General features: G+C 36.2%; 1 protein-coding gene across 1 annotated transcript in view; it reads left to right on the top strand.

The window, feature by feature from the left end:
* The window catches only part of calcr (calcitonin receptor), a 56,736-nt gene extending 53,604 nt beyond the window's left edge, over nucleotides 1-3,132 (top strand). Inside the window, exon 16 of the mRNA XM_084130575.1 lies at nucleotides 2,222-3,132. Coding sequence (XP_083986701.1) covers nucleotides 2,222-2,443 — 222 coding nt within the window. The 3' untranslated portion in view covers nucleotides 2,444-3,132. The remainder of the gene's footprint in view (nucleotides 1-2,221) is intronic.
* The last annotated feature ends 20,106 nt before the right edge of the window (nucleotides 3,133-23,238 follow it).

Genomic DNA, 23,238 nt, shown 5'->3' with positions numbered 1-23,238 from the left:
GTCCATTTTGATTTCATGGCTACTTTAAATTTAGACCTAAATATTTTTTGATTAAGACTTTTGCTGTTGCATTATACTGCTACTGCTATACGTAACTTTCTCAAGGGTCGGTCGTAGTCACAAAGGATGGAGGAGTTTCTCGTGTCATGCGTTTACACATTCACTGAACATCTATTTGAAAGCCAGACGTGTTCTTGAAGTGTCTCTTGAAGTGAGGGGGTACATGAAAAGGGTATTAATTGGCAGTAAATACCAACAGCCACGTCAAAACGCATTTACCAGACTTGAGGAAAACAGACTTAAAGCACTTATGCATGACAAAACCAAAACAATGAAGACACAGTTTCATTAGAATACTCAGCATGAGGTTCCTGGCACGAACTTGAATGGAATGAATTAGCGCCTTTCATCCGTCTATGTGTAAGTCATGTTTTAAACATGCTGAATTATTTCTGGGCCTGGAAAATGGGTCAATTATTAGCTTATGCATGAGCAGCCAGCTCGCATCAGCATCAGCGCGTCTACAAACAATTTGGATGTGTCCTAAGCACAGATCCTGTTTCAGGACAATAAAAGGAGCACTGACACAGAATAACATTTTCTTTGTGGTGGTGTTTGTTTACCTCAGCGTAATGATTCATTCTAGTCTAATGTCCTTCCCCTGTGCCCCCGTCTCCTCATGATTTGTGCCTGATCCAATATCCCTCTTTGTTATGTGTTAAAAGTACAGAGCGGTAATTGGCGCATCAAAATCAATTATGCTAATAATACAGTAATACAATTCCCACATGCTGATGGAGGTTAAAACAAAAACTTAATTAATACTAAAGTTATGGTCAAAGCATATTTATGTCAAATTAACATTTTTCATTAAAGTGGACCTATTATGCCCTTTTACAAAGTCTTGATTTTGTTTTTGGGCTCCACTAGAATAGGTTTCATGCTTGAATGTTTAAAAACACAACAACTTATTTTTCACATATTCTCCATTGTTGCAGCTCCTCTTTTCCCAGTCTGTCAGTAACGCTCTGTTTAGTTCCTGTCTCTATGAAGCCCCTCCTTCTGAAAAGCGCAATGAGCTCTGATTGGTCGGCTGGACCAGTGTGTTGTGATTGGTCAACCGCTTGAAGAGTGTCACGGAAATGTCACGCCCCTTACCATAACCACGAGTTTTAACATGCACTACTAACTCAACCAGGCCTCACTCCATTTTTTTTTTTTTTTTTGCGTATGCCTTGGGTAGGAATTATTTAAATGAGGAATATTGTGACTTGTTCGTTCCCGGAAGAAAACTCAAGACTGCTATGGAGGGTTTCAGGGAGTTCAGAAACAGTGACACTGATATAGAGAATATCTCACTTAGCAGTGACTTTTTGCTTTGTAACTTTGCAAACATTGTTCATGTTCAAACAGCAAAATTACACACTAAAGAAAGTTGGAAGTGGAAAAAACAACAAAGAAAAGAATAAATAAAAGTACAGTTTAAAATAACTTTGATGCACAAACAGTGCAATGCAGCTTGTCAAATCACAATTTGTCCTGACAAGGCTCTGGGACACCAGATGTTACCAGATAAAAACAGATGTTAAACTGAAACCTGCTACCTGAAATTGATAAACATTAAATTCAACAGCTATTTGTATAGGTGTTTAATATTTAATATAGTTGTTTAAAGACTGATCACAGACTGGGTTTGACTCAAGTTCATATTTAAAGATGGTTGTAATAAAACTACAAAGCTCAAAGAATGTTCTGCCTGATGAGACGTCTCAGCGCAAGAAAAATGTCTACAGCTTTGTCCAATTACATTCCACTTTAAAAAAATCAATAAAAAACAATCACTGGCTAATTCTGTAGTATAGCCAAAAACATATGTACATTCTACCATTATACTGTCAGTAAGATTATAAGGTACCACTTTATTTTACAGTGTCCTTGTTACATATGTTACATGTACTTACCATAGTAATAACAGTAAATTATGCATAATTACATGCAACTAACCCACAACCAAATCCTACCCCAACCCTATAGTAAGTACATGCTTAATATTACTCAGTACTTAAATATATAATAACACTGTAACAATGAAGCCTTAAAATAAACTGTAACCGATTTTTTTTTTAATGAATACTTTTATTCAGCAAGAATGCATTAATCAAAATAATGCATTAATGAAAAGAGTATTTTGCTTGTCTGATTCTGCCATGTTTCACTGCAGGTCCAGGGCGCTCTGAAACGGCAGTGGATGCAATACAAAGCCCAGTGGGGTCAGCGTCGACGCGAGCACTGCTCCATGGGATCCACCTCCTACACTGCCACCTCCATCACCGAGGTGCCCGCTTTCATGTTCCATCACGACTGCAACAGTGAACACTTGAACGGCAAACAGACAGAAGACTCGGAGCTAGTGGCCCTCAAGACGGGCGAGATGTACGCATGAACGTTCGGAGAAAAAGACAATGCTGGAAAAGAAGTGATTCAGTCAAACTGGAGACTGGAGACTACTTTACAGCAAAGCAACATTGACTGAATGTTGGCAAACTCTCCCATCTCAGACAGCACTTAAGAGTCGACAACAGAGCATTCGAAGCCTGTGTCATCGAAACCATTGAAACTCTACTGCTCTGCTTCTGCGAGTTGAAACGCAAAGGGAGCGAAGAAATACAGACATTTCTTAAAATATGTCATATTAAAGCTGCTAGATTCAGGCTCCCTTCACATCCTTTTCAGGCCCGTGGCCACAAACAAAAAAGGTTATTTGCAAAAAAACAAAGGATGTGTCGATTTGTGGGACAGTCTAAAGCTACTGGGAAACGATCCTCTAAAGGACAGGCTACACTCATCCGTCTCTGAACAAAGGAAAGTTCCTCTGTGCCTGAATCCTGTCACTGAAACGTCAAAAGAGGTTACGAGGATCTGTCCGACGGTCACTTCGCATTTGAAAATAGCTTTTTATCTGTCTTGCGAGAGTCCTGACTGCTTTATTGTTTTTGCAGCTGTGCTTTTCTGCCTCGTCTTTGTCGCGAAAGGGGCTGTGGAGGAAAAAGATGAACAACATGGACAGTTTTAGGACTGCTTGAAAGTCAATTCATAAACCTGTGCATAGATATGCATAGACATGTATTCTGTAAACAAAAACAAAACAAAAAAGAGATAAAAATATATATATATATTTAATAAGCTCCCGTGATTCAGAGTGTAGATTGTATTTATCTGTCTAATTTTGAGGCATCTTTTGGAGTGCTACTTTGCCAGTAAGTGCATTTCCTCTCTGCAACCAAAATCCACTGCTCATGAATGCACCAAATTCACTTCATGTTTTCAGCTAGTGATCAATAATACACATTTCTTCGCTTGCCTTTATTGGACCACAAATTACTTGTTGGACTGACTGAATTAGGCTGAAAATAAGAAACCGCAAAATAAGAAATCAGCACATTAGTTGTATACTGATTAAAATAAATCGTACTATATATAAAATATGTATATCTTAAACTCAATTTAAATTTTATATTTATATATATACTGCACATATACATATGTATGCATGTATGTATGTATGTATGTGTGTATATATATATATATCAGCATGGATGCATTAAATTGATCAAAAATGACAGTGAAGCATTTTACATGGTTACAAGAGATGTATATTTCAAATAAATGCTGCTCTATTAGACTTTCTATTTATCAATGTGAATTTCACATGTTTATCAAATGTGAAATCTGAAGGATCATGTGACACTGAAGAGAGGAGTAATGATGCTGAAAATTCAATTTTGCTATTACAGGAATATATATATACTTTTAAAATATACATAAAAAAAAAAAGTTATTTTAAATTGTAATAATTTTGCAAAATTTTACAGTTTTTATTGTATTTTTGATCTAGAAAAATGCAGCCTTGTTGACCTTAAAGAGATTGCTTTCATGAACATTCAAAACTCCAAAAAGTAGAACTGGTAATGAAACATAAATATACATATAGGTGTGAAAACGTTAGTAAAAGCAAAGCAACACATCTTGTTGTTATGACTGAAGAAAAATACTTTTCTGAAACAAAATGTAGAGCATCACCCCCACATATGTGAGAGTGTGTAGACTGAACAACAGTGAGGACGAGACGCCGAGAGCATGTGATGACAGGCAGCTGTCACAGCGTTTGCATCGCCTGTCACGAGAATACAACTCACAGATGCTACACAAACATGTGCCAGTACAATGAAAATGATCTTTATAAATATATCAATTACTGCTAAATGAGAATCAAATTCCTTATCGTTAAAAGATCACATGCAAAAATCCATTCAAAGGTACACTATGTAACTTTTTTGTTCAAAATTACCGAATTGGTCAATACATCAAAAACGTGTTTTTGTCTTACCCTGATTCACTAGCCTATGGTAAGCCGGCTATAAGTGTTATACATGGTTTAGATGACGGCAGAGGTTATTTGTAACGACGAGCTAGAAAGGTTGACGTGGAGCAACGAAATCTCGATCCTCCAAGGAATCACCCGTTTTAAACAAACGCCGCACGGAGGAAAAGAGAAGGCGATAGAGCTCGTAATAAAACAAGAACCAACATTGGCTTGGCTTTTCAGAGATTTCTTTTTTGAGAACTTAGGAGTTTGAAATGTTGTAAAAGCAACAAGGAGGTTGTGTTTTCTTTACTCATCAGGTAAGGTATTTTATTGAACGGATAAATTGTCATGTGTAGCTCTCTAACAGAGTTCATTGTAAAGCATCATCTTTTTGAAGGGTCATTTCATAGTTGTTGTAGCGCTGTGTGTGCTGGATTTTATTGGGTAAAGCTACAGTAATGTCTTCAGCTGGTCAGCTTGAGATTCTAAACGAGTTATATCTCTTAAGTCTGTTAGTGAATGTTTTATGAGCAGAAGGAAAACCATATTCATCCGCACAGTGCCAAAGCACAACCAAAACAATGTTCTTCTGCAAAATGCATGCAGTTTTGTTTTTTAACCGCTAGAGGGCCAAACGTTACATAGTGTACCTTTTAAGTATTTACAGCATAGGAATGATTTCCTACTGTGTGAATTTATATATCTGATACAATGACTCTGGAAGCAAGCTTGTCTTTTCTTCTGTACGACATGTTTATTTTGTGTTACTATGGACTACAACACTGTACTTTTATTTAAAAGAGATGTTTAGCTGTACATAGTGTGTTGTGCTTCAGTGGGTTCGAGGTGAAATTGTGACAGTTGGGTCATTTCATTGTGAGTTGTGTCAGTATCTCGGATTTGGTATTCACCATGTAATTGTTTTAGTCCAATGTGTAATTGATTTATCATGGTGCATTTACAGTCAGTCATTACGCTCGTTTGAGCTACAGTTCTAAGTTTGAAGTCAAAAAGCTACATTTCTTGCTCATGTTTTTGAAGTGTATTGCTTATGTTGGAGATACCATCAGAAGAAAAAAAATGTCATGTGTACAAACTCCACATGCCTCTATATTGTACATCAAATTAAATATGTTGGCTAATATCTGATACTTAGTAAATAATTTGCGTATATATTTTGACATACAAGTATCCCATTTTCCATTTAGAAAAAAAAATCATAATAGCATCATACCACTCTTTCTCATATCACTGAATCTAAGAAATATATACAGTAGTGGCCAAAAGTGTTGTCCGGAGGGGATATTTCTTTATAATGACCCTACAAGTTTGATTAAACCAATAAATGAGGAAAATATTTTATTTTTTTAAATATTTTAAAAATGAGGGAAGAACAAAACACTAAACTTGGTTAAAGTATTTATCTGACAGAATTATTTGGCACAAAAAAGCAAACTACAGCTACAGGTTTTATTTTACTATGCAAAAAAATGTTTAAATAACATTGACTACAACATAATCAGTTATTAATATTCATTCAATTAATTCATTGGTTCTCTCTTGTTTCATTTCATCATCACAAATAAAACTATTGACTCCCAGCACAACTACACAATTTGCTTACAAAATCTTCAACAAATTCTTAATAATATTTGATTAAATGGTGAAGATGTCAATTTTCCTATGCCAGACATCACTTTTGGCCGAATGCTGCTTTAAAGAGCAGGCATCTTCATTTGGCATTTCCGTTTAAAGGTTCAACATCATGGCTAATCCCATTCAGTGTAATTGACTTTTGTGGTTTGATCGGCCTCAGGGGTGCAGAAGCACAGACCGCCGCTGAAGATATTTTTGGCATCGGCGGTGTCACGTCTACTAAACGTCAGCCTCTACAGGTGCAGGACTGACAAATGTCCTTTGTTTGCTCCGAACATGTGCTCTCCTCCCTCTGCCCTTTCAGACATGACCATAAAAACACCTCTGATTTGGATAAACACACTCGGTTTTAATGTCCCCTCATTATAATATGGTGAGAAATCTGCCTAATGAGATTTAAAATAACTGTATAAATGATAATATGTGACCCTGGACTACAAAAGCTGAATAAATAAGCTTTCCATTGATGTATTGTTTGTTAGGATAGGACAATATTTGGCCGAGATACGACTATTTGAAAATCTGGAATCTGAGGATGCATAAAATCGAAACATTGAGAAAATCGCCTTTAAAGTTTTCCATTTATGTTTGTGATTGTGCTGCATTCACTCACAAAAATAAATGTTTTATATATTTACGGTAGGAAATTTACAAAATATCTTCATGGAACATGATGTTTACTTAATATCCTAATGATTTTGGGCATAAAAGAAAAATTTATAACTTTGACCCACAATGTGTTATTGGCTGTTGCCACAAATATACCCGTGCGACTTGTGGCTGGTTTTGTGATCCAGGGTCACATGACAACAAAACATATTAATCTCTGAAGAGTTTGTAACCCATTACCCTTTTTAAAAGTGCCCCTATTATGCTTTTTCAAATATCACCTTTCGTGCAGCATGTAATATAGCTGTTTATGAATGTAAAAGTTTTAAAGATCAAAGTGCTCCTTAATAGTTTCCTGAATGAAAGAATCAATTCTGAACTGGTGAAACGAGCCGTCAGCAATTCCAGTCTCACTTTCTTTTACATACCTAACAATGTAACAAATTTGCATAATGCCAGCCGTCTTCATCGTCTGCCTGCGAACAACATCTACTTTGGAAGAGTTTGGTTCATGTCGAGAAGATGCTGTTTTCAGTGCTGTGAATCCACTTTGCTGCACTTCAAAAGGATGAGGACTCAGGCTCGAATTGATATACGGAAAAACCGACACTATCGTTACTGTTCATATCTCTGAGTATCAAGCGCTGAGGAAGCATTTCGTTTCCGACACGCGCTGTAAGCGGTCGACCAATCACAACAGACTGGCTGACTGACCAATCAGAGCAGAGTAGGCTCTTGGAAAAGAGGGGTTTAATGAGACTGAATCTTTGAACGAATCGTTTTCAGACTCTTTGAGAAATAAGGAGGTGCAATGTATATTATGAGAAAAAAAGTGTTTTTTGGCCTTGAATGCATGCTAACCTGTTGTGGGAGACCTCTAAAACACAATTAGGAACCTTTAAAATAGCATAATAGGGGCACTTTAAATAAACATTTGATAGTTTTATGCCTGATCGGCCCTAAATATGACAGATATGTCAAATATGTGGCCTTTCTGTAGTCAGTGGGAACATTTATGGGGAATATAATCTATATAATTGAATTTAACACTAGATGTCTTACAATGTTATTTTAATCTATGGGAGGTTCAAAATTATATTTAAATCTTCTCATCAAATTGGTCTAATACAATATTTATTATCTAATTGATAATTAGGGGCAACAAAAATTATGAATACCTGAAATTCTGATTGTATTTTTCATCTTGGGTCACAACATGAAATTAGTTGATTTGATTTGAGTATAAAGGTTTTGCGCTGTGGAAATGTCTCACATTTCATTCTCTGAAAATCATTTTTCAGAGTTTCATTTTCTATTGATCCAGAGGTGACATTCTACTGATGTTGTTGTTTTGTTCAGCAATTTCAATCAGATATATACTTATGAAAATGCTGGCTGCGTCTCTTTGTTCAATAGTCATTAGTTTATTGTTGTTTGAACAAGCACCAATATATAATTTGCATTCAGCACAAATACTGCTGATGTCACATCACACACCATTGTGAGATTAATATTTAGTCTTGTCTGGGGAAGTGGTACACCGCACGCATAACATGACAATCGTGAGCGTTTGATTCTGCGTTTCTCCAGGCGTTTGAATCTCTTTCATCTCTTTGTGCCGAAGACAATGACAGCGGATTCATATTCATCACAAACACTACTGATTGTATCATGACATAATAACTGTGCAATCTGTGAGCTTTATGGGATATATGAAAGAGAATCACTCAGTATGAACACAGATATAACATTATCATTGGCAATAAATGATTTCCATAAATTGTGCTTAAGCTGTTTGTGCAATACCCAGTCTGCTGCTTCAAGAGGATTCAAGTATCTTATGGTTTTGCACTGAAATGATAATCTGTTTCTTTCTCATGATAATAAATAATTGTCAGTATGAAATCTGGACACAAATTAGTGCTATTGAGATAATACGATAATGACCTGCCCTAATAGAGTTCAGTAGATTTTTATGAAAAAAAGCACAATTTCAATATGACTCCAACTAAGTTGTTTTTTAAAGCCAAAATTAAACCTGTAAAGTTTAACAAGAGTTTAAATAAATATGTAGGTTTATGAACAAAAAAAGATTTTTGTCTCATTTTCCAGTATATCTATATTTAGACACATTTAGTTGAGAAGCAAAACACCTTGATTTTAAGGGGAGTGACATTTCCGAAACACGCTTGAAGTGGTTGACCAATCACAACACACTGGTCCAGCCGACCAATCAGAGCACATTGTGCTTTTCAGAAGGAGGAGCTTCATAGAGACAGGAACTAAACAGAGCGTCACTGACAGACTGGGAAGAGAGGAGCTGCAACAATCAACATTCAAGCATGAAAACCTGTTCTAGAAGACCCCAAAAACAAAATCAATAAAAGGGCATAACAGGTCCAGGTCCAAGTAAATGTATCTTGATTTAAGAATGTTTACTTACTGACAAAAATACTGAGGAATAATATGTATATTTTGCAGTGCACTTCTAAATGGCATTTTCTTTTCCCTAAATCTTGCCATTAATAATGATGTTTGTGTCACGGATTAAACTGGATTCTGGCTCTAAGGCAAAGCTGGTAATTTGTGTTTATTGAGTCTTTATTTTGAGTCTTTATCTTATTTAGCTTAATGTGGCCTTAACCAGGCTAATTCTCAGTCTGTCCTGTAAATAGGATTTGTAAACGATATCCCAAAGAGTTAGAAAGAGTTGGAAAGAGTTAGTTTTCACTGGTTACCTCTGGTATCTCTGCCCTGAGCCTGAGACCAGTACAGCCTGGGGCATGATGGGAAGATCTTCTGCTCGATAAAGCAAGAGTGACAGATTCATTAAAAAAAAACAATCAGTTGGGTAGCACACACACACACTCACTCACTCTCTCTCTCTCTCTCTCTTCTCACACACACGAATATATCTGAAGAAATCTGTGTTAAATTTCCCTGTTTCTCGATGATGAATCTCTTGACAGCGCAGAAAGCCTTCATCTGAGCGCAGGCTGTCAGGTCTCTGCATTCAGACTGCTTAGTAGAGCGTTTTGTGAAGTATCAATTATCACCCACGTCTACTTCTATTAATATACAAGCAAAATGGAAACAATGGCTAAGTCGGAGTTTGAGAAGAAACTAATAGCTTTATTTTCTTTCAAAACATCTTCCTGTGCCATTATCAAGTACAGTGATTTTCTAAAGGCGGACTCCATTAACAATGACTGCAGGATTTACAGAACAAACTCATAGAAAGTTCCTCAGGCCTGAAAAGCAGTATTTTATATGATTGTTTTTTTTTTTTTTTTAGTGCAACAAAGATATGCTGTGGACAATAAAATGCAACTAAATGTTGGGGAATGATTATTTATGTTCTCTAAATCTGGAATCTATTCAACTTAAAAAGTTTTGATACAGATAGACTTCACATTAAGTAGGAGGAGTTTGTGTAAATTGATAAGAACATTAACATAAAGTGAGTGTAATGATTTGAATTAGGGATTTTATGGGATGATCAGTGTGTATATTAAAAGTTTGTGTTCACTGTGAAATGTTTTGATCCTTTCATTCGCCTATAGGATGCATTAAATTGATCGAAAATGACAGTCAAGCATTTCTAATGTTACTATTTCAAATGAATGTGGCATTTTTCAAACTCCGTTCGTCCTCTGAAGCATGAACGGTTCATGCATTCTAGCATCATATTCATCTAAAGGCTTTCTGTAGCTCTTACCATTGATGTTACTGGATTGTTGTGCACTTCTCAATGACTTTTTCAATAAATCTGTTCTCAGAACAACACAATGCCTCAAACTTAGATTCAATCATCCATAACAAGAGTTTACATTCTCTTTCTCTCTTGTTGAAACTTCGAAAGGGCTTCTGAAAATTATGGATATTATCGTTAACTAAGACTAAAATTAAATTGTTAAAAAGATTTCTGTTAATTGAAATTAAGCTAAAAAAAAATAAAATCTAAATATTAGTTGAAAAACTTACACTAAAAGAAAATGTGAAATGTTGCCTTGGCAATAAACTGAAATAAGTTTAATTTGAAGCGCTCAAATTATTGACTGGAAATAAATACAAAATTAAATCTAGACTAAACTAAAAAAAAAACAAAAAAAAAAAAAACAAAAAAAAAAACAGAAATAGCAATATTTAAAACAAAATAATAATAAAATGACAAAAGCACAATGAAAAAATGTGCCTAAAACAAAAGATAATTCAAGATATTAATAAAAATATAAAAAAAACTAAAATAACAGAATTATAGAAAACAGTTATTTCAAACACAAACAGTAATATTAATTTATTTTACATTTTTAGACTTTAACTGCATTTTTATACAAGTAAATGCTACATTGGTGAACAATTTCTTAAAAGCAAATAATGATTGTGTATTCTGTATTAATTACACATTTCATCCCCCAAAAATGTAGAAAAAAAAAAAATTAATAGACATATAAAACAACAAAGACGCCAGTGTTACGCCTTCATTCATAGTATTTGTTCAAAATGTAAAACAAAAAAAATAATTAAAATATAGCGTCTTTATGTTGTTTTTACATTCATTTGGAGATTCATTGAGAAATTATGTATTACAGCATACATAATTTTTATCACTTGACAGCGTACGGTATATGTCATGCATGATAATGATAAAAGATGAGAGATGAAATGGTGCTCCAGCTGAGATTGAGGTCTACAGCTCTCTCTGATCTCTGATGAATACTATAAGTTGGCTTAAACCCGTGCTCTTTCATCACGTCTACTGGGAACAAACCATCGCCTGCATCAGCTTTGATGAAAACCCATTAAGCAGAAAAAAACATGATCGTCATTACACAAACAAAAGGAAACTCTCTATTGGCACTTCACAGAGAATCCCACAAAACCTGACATTTATTTTCTCCCCATGTCAGCCTCCTCTTTCTTTCAGCAGAGGTCACTGTGTAAGAAATCACACGCCAGGAGAGTGGGAAAGGACAAATAGCTGATGGGTGGAGAAGGACACACCAGTGGCGGAACTAGAGTTTTATACATGGGGTGGCCAGGGGGTGGCCACTGCTACTTGCGGGGGTACACAGTACACACACACACACACACACACACAGACAGACAGACAGACAGTGGAAAAGCTTATGGAAGGAATTGGGTCACTCTGTTTGTGTCTATAAGTGTTGAACATCTTTCTAATTATAACTATTTAATTTATAATTATTTTTTTGTGTTCATTTTTTGGTGAACTATCCTTTTAATCTGGCAAAATCTTCTCAACTTAAATTCCTGAATTTGGTATGTGATTGACTGCCTGTGTCTGGTAGATGCTCTGAGCTGTTGATGGTTCTGAAGTCTGACCACACTGACTCTGACTAGCCAGTGGTGATGCAAGGGCTGGGGTCTGATCTGCCTGTTAGTCCAGTCATTTTAAGCCAAAATGGGGGTCAACCTTGAACAAATTGCAACAGAAGCAAACTCAACTGATTTTGTATCCTCAATATGTCCTAAGTAAGGAAAAACAAGTCCTGAAGAATCCCATTCTGAAAAAGACCCAAATATAGCCTATTCATACGCCTATTCATTCTTTTTCTTACGTGAATAGGGTAAAAATTGTAACCTTTAGATATCACCATGAAAATTACTGAGTTGATTACTTGCATCAAGACAAACAAAAAATGTATTACAAGTTTTTTTTTTAAATTGGTTGTTAACATGGACAAATGGTGCATAATCTAATTATGTATGTGATAATTTGCATAAATACCACAACAGATCTAAACATTGGGTCTAGCCAGGTGAAAATGTCTTGTTGAATCTTGTTGACACATAACAGTAAAATACTTGATGTTAAGGTCTGAATGGAACCCATTACGGCTACCCATGAACATTAATACATAGAGGCAGGAAGAAGTACTTTAGAAACCAGCCTTTATTAATTATTAAGAGATTGGGTTTGGGGCTGGGTCTGTGGGACTGTTTCTGGGGGACGAGTCTGAGGGAAGAACAGGAGACAATGTTAAGGAAAATGCTGAAAACTAAAGGTAGGTAAAATAAAAAGTGAATCCCCAGAAACAGTTTTCAAAACTTTCCCCTAATGGGATTCTTCTGGACTTTTTTTCCTTACTCAGGACATATTGAGGATACAAAATGATTTGAGTTTGCTTCTGTTGCAATTTGTTAAACCTTTTTTCATAAAATGACTGGACTATGTTTGTGCTTATTAAAAATATTTTTATCTTAACTCTTTCCAGTATAAAAAAAAAATGGTGTTTTTGGTAATTTTCACAATTTCATGGCACCCCAGAATATTTTGTTGTATGAATATCTGAACATAAGAAAGAACAGACCCTGTGCTTTAAAAAAAAAAAAAATTCTAGCTTCGTGCGTCTTTTTAGCGCAATTTTCCACCGGACAAATTGCGCTGGTTAACTCATGATTTCTGTTCTGTGCGTCTGTGCGCACCAATCTTTCACTTCTATCTACTCCTCAACCAGACTACCTAGAGACTTCGGGTTTTCGGCATTATGTTAAGGAAGGTCTAATCTCGGGAACGCACAAAAAAAATCCAGGAAAAGATTTACTATCTCTTAGTGTTGTGATCCCATGAGGTGAGAAAATTGCGCTAAAACACTCACTGAGTTTTTATTACTTGTTTATCAACACTTGAATGTTGGCAAGTTTCATAAAAAGCAACATGAGCAAAAAGCTGAGAAAATCGCATTTTTATCAAAGACTACATCTAGATCAGATTTAATGATGATCAAAACACAGCTCGAGTCCATCAACACCCTACACCCATAAAGCTTCACAGTCCTATAGTAATCGCATTATGATATCGCTTGTTTCTGCTCTTCTTTGCCTGCGTTTTGATCTCCTATCCTCACATTAGCTAGAACATTTGTATACTGTAACGTAGGCTACACACGGCAAGGTAGCCTACTGTATATGCGTGTATTAGGCCGAATGTATTCGGAGCAAACCCCCCTGATGCTAAACCTTAAAAACTTACTTCAAATATGATGTTTTCTTATTCGGTGAAGTTCGGTATCTTGCAACTATCTCTCGTCCTCTGCTCGTCCGTTTGAAAACTGCGCGCGCGCCGCGTTGCCGGCGAACGTAATTTTTTATTTATTTTTTTTAAATCAGCATCAGCAACTGCCAGTAGCAAATAAAATTTTGGGGTGGCACCCGGGGTGGCCAATCGCATGTCAGGGGTGTCCAGTGCCACCCCGGACCCCCCTCTGGCTCCGCCACTGGGACACACACAAACGGCAAATATCTTGGCCGTGGGCCTGGAGAAAATCCAAGTGACCTCTCGCTCGGAGGTCAGCGCATCATTCCCGAGAGACACATGCGTCCTCGGATCACGCCAGCACATTTGACGGGGAAAAAGCCACATACAATCAAACATACAGTATAGTTAGCATCACAGAGAGCTTGTTTTCAAGAAGCGGAGATCCAGGGTCACGTTTTGTAGCGTCAGCTGTCTGAACAGATGCGTGTCTGTTACGCTCATCAGAGGATCTCCTCATATTCAACTGTACCGTCACAGACCGAACCTTCACTGACCACAGCAAAAATATATTGCTCAACAAATAACTTGTTTTTAACCCTAACCCTATTTTATAGAAACAAATAAAGTGTTTTTTTTTGTTTTTTTTAGCCATGTCAGAACTAAAATAGCTATCAGGTTTTCTTTTCTTCCTTTTTCTTCCTGAATGAATTCATTTTACCCCAAAAAACAACATACTAATGTTTAATGGCACTTTATGAACTGAGGATTGTTCCATAAAACAAGATTAGAATACAAGCCAGGCTTATTTTGGTTAGTCAGACTTATTGTCGGTGGATTCTGTTTCATAAAGCAAACTTAAAATAGTTCAAACTCAGTTACCCTGGCAACTTATGCTGGGAAACTAGCCTGGTCCAGGGCAGGCTAACTGTCAGGCTAAGCCTCAGCTGTTACACAGATCCTCTAACACTGACCAATAGGAACACAATGATATTACCACTGACACTCTCTCGTACCATTATTGGACTTTATTAACCACTATTAGTCCAAAAATAAATACACAGTATACAGAAAATCAACTTAAATAAGGCTACAATGATAAATTAGACAATATAGACACACATATATATATATATATATGTGTAATGTGCTTTGTAATGTGTAATGCAGAAGTTAAAATCACAAAATTAAAAATAAATAATTACAAAAGCACAGTATAAATTTTAACTGGTAAGATGAATCTGAGCTTAGTAACAGTATATTAGCCTACATTTGATTTACCCCATTACAATAGTCCCTTTACAGTTATTGCTATCATAAAAATACACTTATAGGTTTAAAATTCTAAATAAGGCACATCTAATGTCCAAACAACAAATATTTTTGCATATATATATATATATATATAAAATGTACTTTACTGTGTCTTTCAATTCAAACACATTTAACACAATTATACAAATTCACAGTTCATCAATACATCATATTTTCCCCCAATAAATATTCCTTATTTTTCCTTCTACTTTTTTTCTTTTGTGATAATACCCACCAACACACATGATTAGAACAATAACCAAAAAGTACATAGTTAGACACTTTTAAAAGACAAAAAACAATAAATAAATATGAATAAAAATTTAACATTCACATATTTATATCAAACTCTTATAATGACACATAATTCCTAATAGTTATTCAAGTAATATTATTTGAATATCAAATATTCAATATTAAATAAGTAAATAAATAAAATAACAAATAACTAGAAATAAAAGGGAGGGAGGGTTATATAAAAATGTAGTTAATGTAGGCTAATATACATTCCTTTATTTTATGGAATATTCTTTGATTTTAGAGTTGCACATATCTTTTCAAAATGTATACATTTGCTCTTAATTTCATGTTATCCTCTCCATAATGTACTTTAGAAACTAAATCTACTCATTTAAAACTGGGGATTCTTGCTTTCTCCAAAAAATTATTGCATTAAAAGCTGTAATTCTCAGCATTCTAAATAAGTATACATCATCTTTATTAAGTAGCATAGGTCCTATACCCAAAACTATATTTTGTATCTTTATATATTTAGTTTCTTAAAAAAAATCTTCCCTGCACTGCAACTTATCCAACATCCTAAAGATAAATTATTATAATTCTAAGATATTTCTACTGTTATAAAATATCGCATATTAATTTTCCAAGCAAAATGTATATTTTAGTCAGAATTATTGCGCTCCTATTTGGCGCGCATGCGCTCAGCAGCGCTCGTTCAATATGAAGATTAGCAGCAAAATGGATACATTTGCATGACTTTCTAACATTTACAGATGGAGAATATAACTGTAAAATGTAAGTTTTGCACTGAGGAAAAAAAAACATGTCACAAACGCATAAAACAGCACAAAATATACGCTGTTTGATGGTGGATCGATTTGATCCACGATCGACCTCTAGGGCTGCTTCAGAAACGCGTGCACACGCAATTATCTAGACTTGATAAACCTGGATCAAATTAGTGAGATTGCGTGAACTTCAATTACCTTTTATGGAACCACTTTAGCCCCAACTTATTTGTTAGGCTCATTCAAGTCCGGTTTTGGAGTTTAATCCCCGCTTTTCTAAGCGTCTTTTATGGAACAACCCTCTGGTCCTTGATTTAATGCTGAGCTAAGTTGAAATCACAATGTTTCTCACTTAAATATTTATAATAGAGCTCTAAAATCCACAATTATCACATTATGTCTTAACGCACCAAATCAACAGACTTTCTCTCACACACTGTCGACCGGTAAAAAGATCATCCCACAATCAAAACATGAAGCACATTTGCTGGATTTGTCCTCATTGCATTGCATGTTGTACTGAGACGGTGTATGAGACGGCAAGCATGGTATGGTATCCCACAATCCTGTGCGTGTGGTTCGGCAATGGCTTCTGACTGAGCAGGTATGTTCATTTTTTTTTTCTTCAACTGCATGAATGACTGCAGATATTTGATTGGTTATGTCTAAAGCGTTCCTGAATTTGTTCTAGATCATTATGGCGATTTGAAAGCATGTCTGAGACTCACTGAATGAGTTCAGATTTCATCAAAAAGATCTCCATTTGTGTTCCGAAGATGAACGAAAGTCTTACGGGTTTGGAACGACATGAGGGTGAGTAATTAATGACAGAATTTTCATTTTTGGGTGAACTATCCCTTTAACTTACACGGATATTACTGGTATTTGCACCATCATTGACAGTGTCTATGTTCTTTAAAGTGCTCATTCTCAGAATATCACCCGCAGAAACTGAGATTGTGGTCTCACGCTAACTGTCCTGTTCAGTACATCTGGCCTTAAGTGTCAAGCGCTCTCAATGCAGAATTTCAGTCATGCATATTAAAGCTTTAGCATAACACTATTCTTCTGATGCAAAACAATCACAAGTATTTCCATCAGAAAAAGCAACTCTATTGTCCAAATCAAATGCAGCATTATGAACTGGGTTCACTTGTAGAGACTGCCAACCCCGGCCCCGTCCCGGCACAGACACAGAGCGCGTGTCCAAGAGGAGGGCCGTGAAGACAGAGTTGAGCTCAGGATGAAGAGCACGTGAGGATCCATGAATCCATCAGCGCATGTCTCTGGATCCGCTGCTCCCTCTGTCACGGACACCATTCACTGCATGCACATCTCTCAGCAGAAAACATTGTTGGTTTGTTCATTTTTACATAGTTGAATTCATATACAATACGTCCTTGATTATACTAGGATAAATTATTTGCATTATCCTTAAGCAATCAATATAAAACCTGAACAGAGTCTATCTATGAAATGGACGTTTTTCTTCTTTTTTTTATAGCAAATTTCAGTACCACTTTACTTAAAGCCTTTATGTATAATGCATTATAAAAGCATTATTACTGCATTAATTACGTCTTGTCTCGGTCTATCCATCCATCCATCCATCCACACACACCCCCACAGTTCTCCTTTCATGGAATGACTCATGTAATTTCTTTTCAACTAAGGCTACAAATCATACTGAAGACATATCCAAAAGTATGCTGTTTCCAAACGGCACTGATTTTGCAGGAAGACCGCTGGCTGTGAGATTTGTTACTCTGACATTACACAGTTCAGACTTTATGAAGCAGAACAATCACATCCATTCCTTCAACCTCATAAAGCTTGAGCCTCACAGTATGATCAGAATGATACTGTGAACGCCTTAATAACAAGCTAAACACATAATTAAATCTTAAACGGGGATAAATGAATTAAATTCAATTAAAGCAATTAAATGCCCTTTTAAATGAAAGTAACAGTCGCAAATATGCTAACTTGAATGCCATTTAAAAATCAAATCCACACGTTTCAAAAACCATCAGATAATTCAAAAACTTCTGTAGCATTCAGATGTTATTTTATATGAATCTCCATGTAAACAAATGTTTTGCTGCTCTTTCAGTTCTATCGACCAACCACTTCTTTTCCCAATTAAAGACAGCGCTGAATCAATAAGACACACTGACTGCACAATAAATGCACATTCAACCGGCCATCTCATATTATGCTCAAGGTCTGACTTCAAGACATTGCTGGTTACCTGCAAAACTGGCAGATCTGACATTGCTCAAGATATTGAGCTGTCCTTGCATTCTGCACGAACCGTTTAATGTTTAGAGGCGGATTTATCACAGCCTCCTGCATAGTCATCATAAAACTGCAATAGACTCATGATTAATGATATTAAATAAGTCTGAGTGTCAAAACATCCTTCCCTGCATGCATCGGCAAATCAACAACCTGAAAAGTTCAACTTTCTAAACTCTAAAAAAAATAAAGTTTCTTTATTGGCATTGATAGTTCCATAAAGAACCTCTAACATCAATGGAACATACATTACGCAAAACGTTCGTTATAGTGGGAAAAAAGGTTTCTTTACACTGATTTTTTTTGTTTATTTTTCTTTTTAAAGCTGCAGTCCGCAGTTTTTCCTCTTTGTCGCCATCTCTGTTCGAAATCTGCAATTGCAGTTATTCGCGGAATTATCAACTTTACGTGGGTTGTGCCTCGGCATGGCACAGCGCGGATGAATCCAATGTTTTGAGGAGAATGTGCGGCTGTCAGTCGCCGCGCCGGTGTGGATACTGGCATTCGCAAGTATGACCATTGACCAACATAATAATGAACAAGTACAGTAAGTAAACATCCACTTTTGTTCTGACCAACTAAGGGGAAAAAAGCATTGCAGTAAATCACACGATTAAATCTAATGATCACTTATCATATCGCGTCAAACCGTGCAAATTATACTTTGTTCTCAAATTGTTAATGTTAACAACATCAGCATTGAGTGACTACATTTAATGCCCTTCCGATATCCTTGTTTTCGCATGGGCCCGGTTGCAGTCTCTTTTTTTCTCCCAAGTCTTTCGCGTTTTACAACGGGGGACACTGGTGATTGTCGTTTGAACCTTTCTGGATCCGCCATCAAATTGATAAGTTTAATCATATCAAGTGCTGTGAGAAAAGGCTATAGATCTCCACCTCCTCACACGCAATATAGCCTACTAGCCGAGACTCCTTCTTTATGTGGACAGATGTGACGTAATGACGCAAAGACATGCTCGAATTTCCCGCAGAAATCCACCAGTACCACTGGAATTAAAAACATTATTACAAGCTTACCATTTTGAATCAAGCTAAGGCAAGCAGATAGTTTTGAACACTGGCTGGTTATGTACTTGCTCAAAAATTCATTTTGGATAATTTTTAACCCAAAAAAGCCACGGACTGGAGCTTTAAGAAAGGTTCTTTGTGGAACCCACTTTTGGAACCTTCATTTTTAAGAGTGTGCAGATCAGGGTTATTACACTGTAGTTAACTAAAACTACAACTAAGGCCATACAAACATTTTCATTACTTAAAATATAATAAATATTGACTGAAATAAAGCCATAGTATAATACCTCTGGTGCAGATGTTTTTTCCAGGATGCGAGTTTATCTAGGAACATTGTCATGTAAACAGAAGCAAACCAACTGATTGACCCACAAAAGTGGAAAAACAAGCGGCGGAGTCTGTCTATAGCCCATAATCCCGCTACCGTGGCGAGATGAGGGTGTTGTCAGGGCAACCCACGCAGAGCCTTCAGGGCGCTCGCTGCGCACTTTGTTTACTGAGAGATGCATTGAGAAGGAAGAAAAATAATGTCTCACTATACCTGTGCATGGCCTATAAATCCAGCTAAGTAAGAATGTGGCTTTTGCCGTGGGACCAATAAGATTCAATAAGTCCTGCCATGAATTCCCAGGCCGCTAGTGTTCACATAAGCGATCACAGTGTATATACTGTACCTGAATCTGTCACCACAGATGTCTCAGTGCAGAACCACTAGAGCTGATATGACCATCATGAAAATGTCACTGTTAATAATGGAGTAACTCTGTGCTATTAAATCATTCACAAAGTCAGATGAGATTGGGTTCAACGCTATGAAGCTGTACATCTGTAAAGGTCAATAATGAAAAACAAGACAAGAAAAAAATGACAAGTCTTGTTAATTAGTCCATGTGACTTTAAAATGGATCTGTGTGATAATTCATATTAAGCCTGTTGATCCTTACTGATTGTCTTGTTTTTCCTCAAATAACCTTTCCAGCATTGGGGAAAGTATAGACAGGTTTGAAATGATCAGAGCACTGCAGTTAACTATTATAATGAACTAAAGTCGGCATGACACAGAAGTTACGATAGTCTTTTCTTCAATATTGTGATGTATATCCGAGTTAAATGGCTTCTCGGACAAAAAAAAAAAAAAAAAGGGCGGGAATTGATTGGATGGTTGTGGTTTTCTATTGGTTTCGATGTCTATTTCGATGTCATGTGAGTGACAGGTTGCCCCGCCCTCACGACAGAAAACACATCATCAGAGAAGAGAAGAGATGACGCTGCAAGACGGAGGGGTTATTTTGTTTAAAGATTTTGAAGGCACATGAATAAAAAGTAATGCACACAGATACATAATTTATAATAAATACTGCAATATTCCATTAAAAAATAAGAATCCATTTGGACTTCATGGTAGCTTTAAACTACGCTTTTGTGTGTGTGCGTGTGTGTGTGTGTGTGTGTGTTCGAAAACATTACAAGTCCTCTGACTTCAGACCTTTTCTGCTTCTTCAGTCATTCAGGTGATTCATGTGATTCAGGTGATTCATGTGATTCAGGTGATTCATGTGATTCAGGTGATTCTTCTGAATCACTCTGACGTTTGAATCAGTGAAACACATCATTTCAACATGGCGAAATACACTGAGGGCCCGAACCATACATAAATCATTTTTTATAGAAAACTATTATAAATGTACACTAATCAGATGACTCTTCACAAAAACACTTTCTTAAAGGGATAGTTCACCCAAAAGTATAATTCTGTCATCATTGACTCGCCCTCACTAAGACTTTTGTTCATCTTTGGAACACAAATGAAAATATTTTTAATCAAATCTGAGCCAGTTCTGTCCCTCCATTGACAGCTACGCAACTACCACTGACGCTTCAAAAAGTTCATAAAGAGATCGTAACTAATCCATATGAATTGAGCGGTTTAGTCATAATTTTCTGAAGAGACTCGATCGCTTTATGGTTCTAAGAACTTTTAACATCCATGAAACCTTTCCATTGCCCAAAAGGTTCTTTATAGTGAAAATATAGTGGAATATAGTGGATAACTTTGTGATAGATGGTGGCTTCAATTCTGTGGAAAACTTCAGCGCTTTCAGTGGGCACAGATTCATTTTTGACAGCTGCTGGGTCACATTTAACCAGTTAAATTTACATTGGATTACCAAGACATTTGGACACCCTTCCACAATTTATGCCTTTAAGTGTCCTGTGTGTGTAATAGTGCATGCTGAAATAAGGCGTTGAGAAGTACATCGGCACTAGAGAAAGGAAAATCACATACACTTTCAAAACAAGCCAAATCAGTTCACTTTATAAGCATATTATATATCAAATTAGCTGGTAAAATAAAAATATCCAAAGTGTTTGTAGCAAGGTTTCACATTTTAGTATGGTGATGTACACAAAAATAGATGGTGCTGAGAGAGTATATAAACCACCAGTGAAGCACAGCTATCTAAAATAAAGAAGCGTGATAAAGTCAGCTTTGATCAGGAGCACAAGAGTGTGTGTGATTCAGGCAGGATCACAGCGGAGGAACTGCAACACACCAGTCACGACAGTAATGAAACGCTCTGGAAATCAGCCAGAACACCGTGATAAATCTCTGATAAAACCACATGAAGTCCAAACTCTGTTTTAAATAAACAGTAAAAGAGACGGCTTTGCATGAATGTGTTCGAGTCTACTCCATAAATGTGAGCTCATGCATCAGATACAATTATATTTGCAATTCCTGCGCTTGCAAGGCAGAAAAAAGTACTGACTTTTTAGGTAAAATTAGGTTTTAGAAGTTGATTTTGGCAGCTATTAATGGTTAAATATATGCAAGCAAGAAAACCAATCATGATTTAGTATACAAATAGATATTAAAAAGAAGATTAATTGTAATTTTATATATACACAAATGTAATAGTGATGTCCTTGCAATAGGTCAATGCAGAACCTGACACAGGCAATCAGGCCGATACGGGTGGGTTTGCAATCAACATTTTTTAATATGGTTTATTTTCTAAAATGTTTACATCATGAAATCGCCAAATCAGTGTTATTAGATGATTGAAAGCTATTTTTGATGATCTGAGCTAAGAGCACCTTCTAAACTTGTTTGATATTTCAAGCAGACCCAACTAGTCAATGCCAAAGCAAGATTTTATTTCATTCTGATAAATAATAATAATAATAATATATATTTTATATATATAAAATAAAAATAACACCAAACAAGTTGAAATCATCTTGCAATTTGACTTTATAAATGCACTACCAATAAGTGTTTGCGGTTGACGGGAGAAATTCTCCGGCGCTGTATCTCCATACTTCAGTGAATGATAAACTGCTGTTCACGGTTATGAAGGTGTGAGAGAGGATGTTCTCTCAGGTGGTCCTCTGATGTTTTAGAACACAATGGTTTCCAGACGGCCCCCCTGCCGGCTATTAAAAAACCATAAAAATGCCTCCTCCACACGATGAGTCATGGCCAAATCAATACATACTCTCCTTCCCAGGCAGGGTATTTAAAGTGCAGCACAACAGGAGGAGAACAACATTAATTACAGCTAAAGCTTTGCTTCCTATAGAGGATTAAAGTGAACTGCACAGCGCATGGGAAAAGACACACCTGAAGGGTAATATGTCATTGTGAAAAGTTGTTAAAGAACTTAAAAAAAAAAAAAAAAAAATTGGATTTAAAATGTGTGCAGATAAGCTGTAACTGTTGATCATTTAGTGTCTACTGGCTGCTCTAAATATAGTCAAGCAGGTTTTATAAGTGGCGGCAGGTTTCTTCTTCTTCTGCTCACTGTGGGTTAGGGAAAAACACTTTTCTGTGCCTTTAATGTGAGGATTCAGCACACTTGAACATCAAAATGTATTCAACGCAAACTGGTAAGTTTTCATACCACAAAAACGGTTGAAACAGAATTCTGAAG

The sequence above is a fragment of the Abramis brama genome (assembly GCF_963993115.1).
Source record: "Abramis brama genome assembly, chromosome: 12".
NCBI classification, from domain to species: domain Eukaryota; kingdom Metazoa; phylum Chordata; class Actinopteri; order Cypriniformes; family Leuciscidae; genus Abramis; species Abramis brama.
Note: the sequence above shows the minus strand (reverse complement) of the source record. Positions and strands in the feature narration are given on the sequence as shown.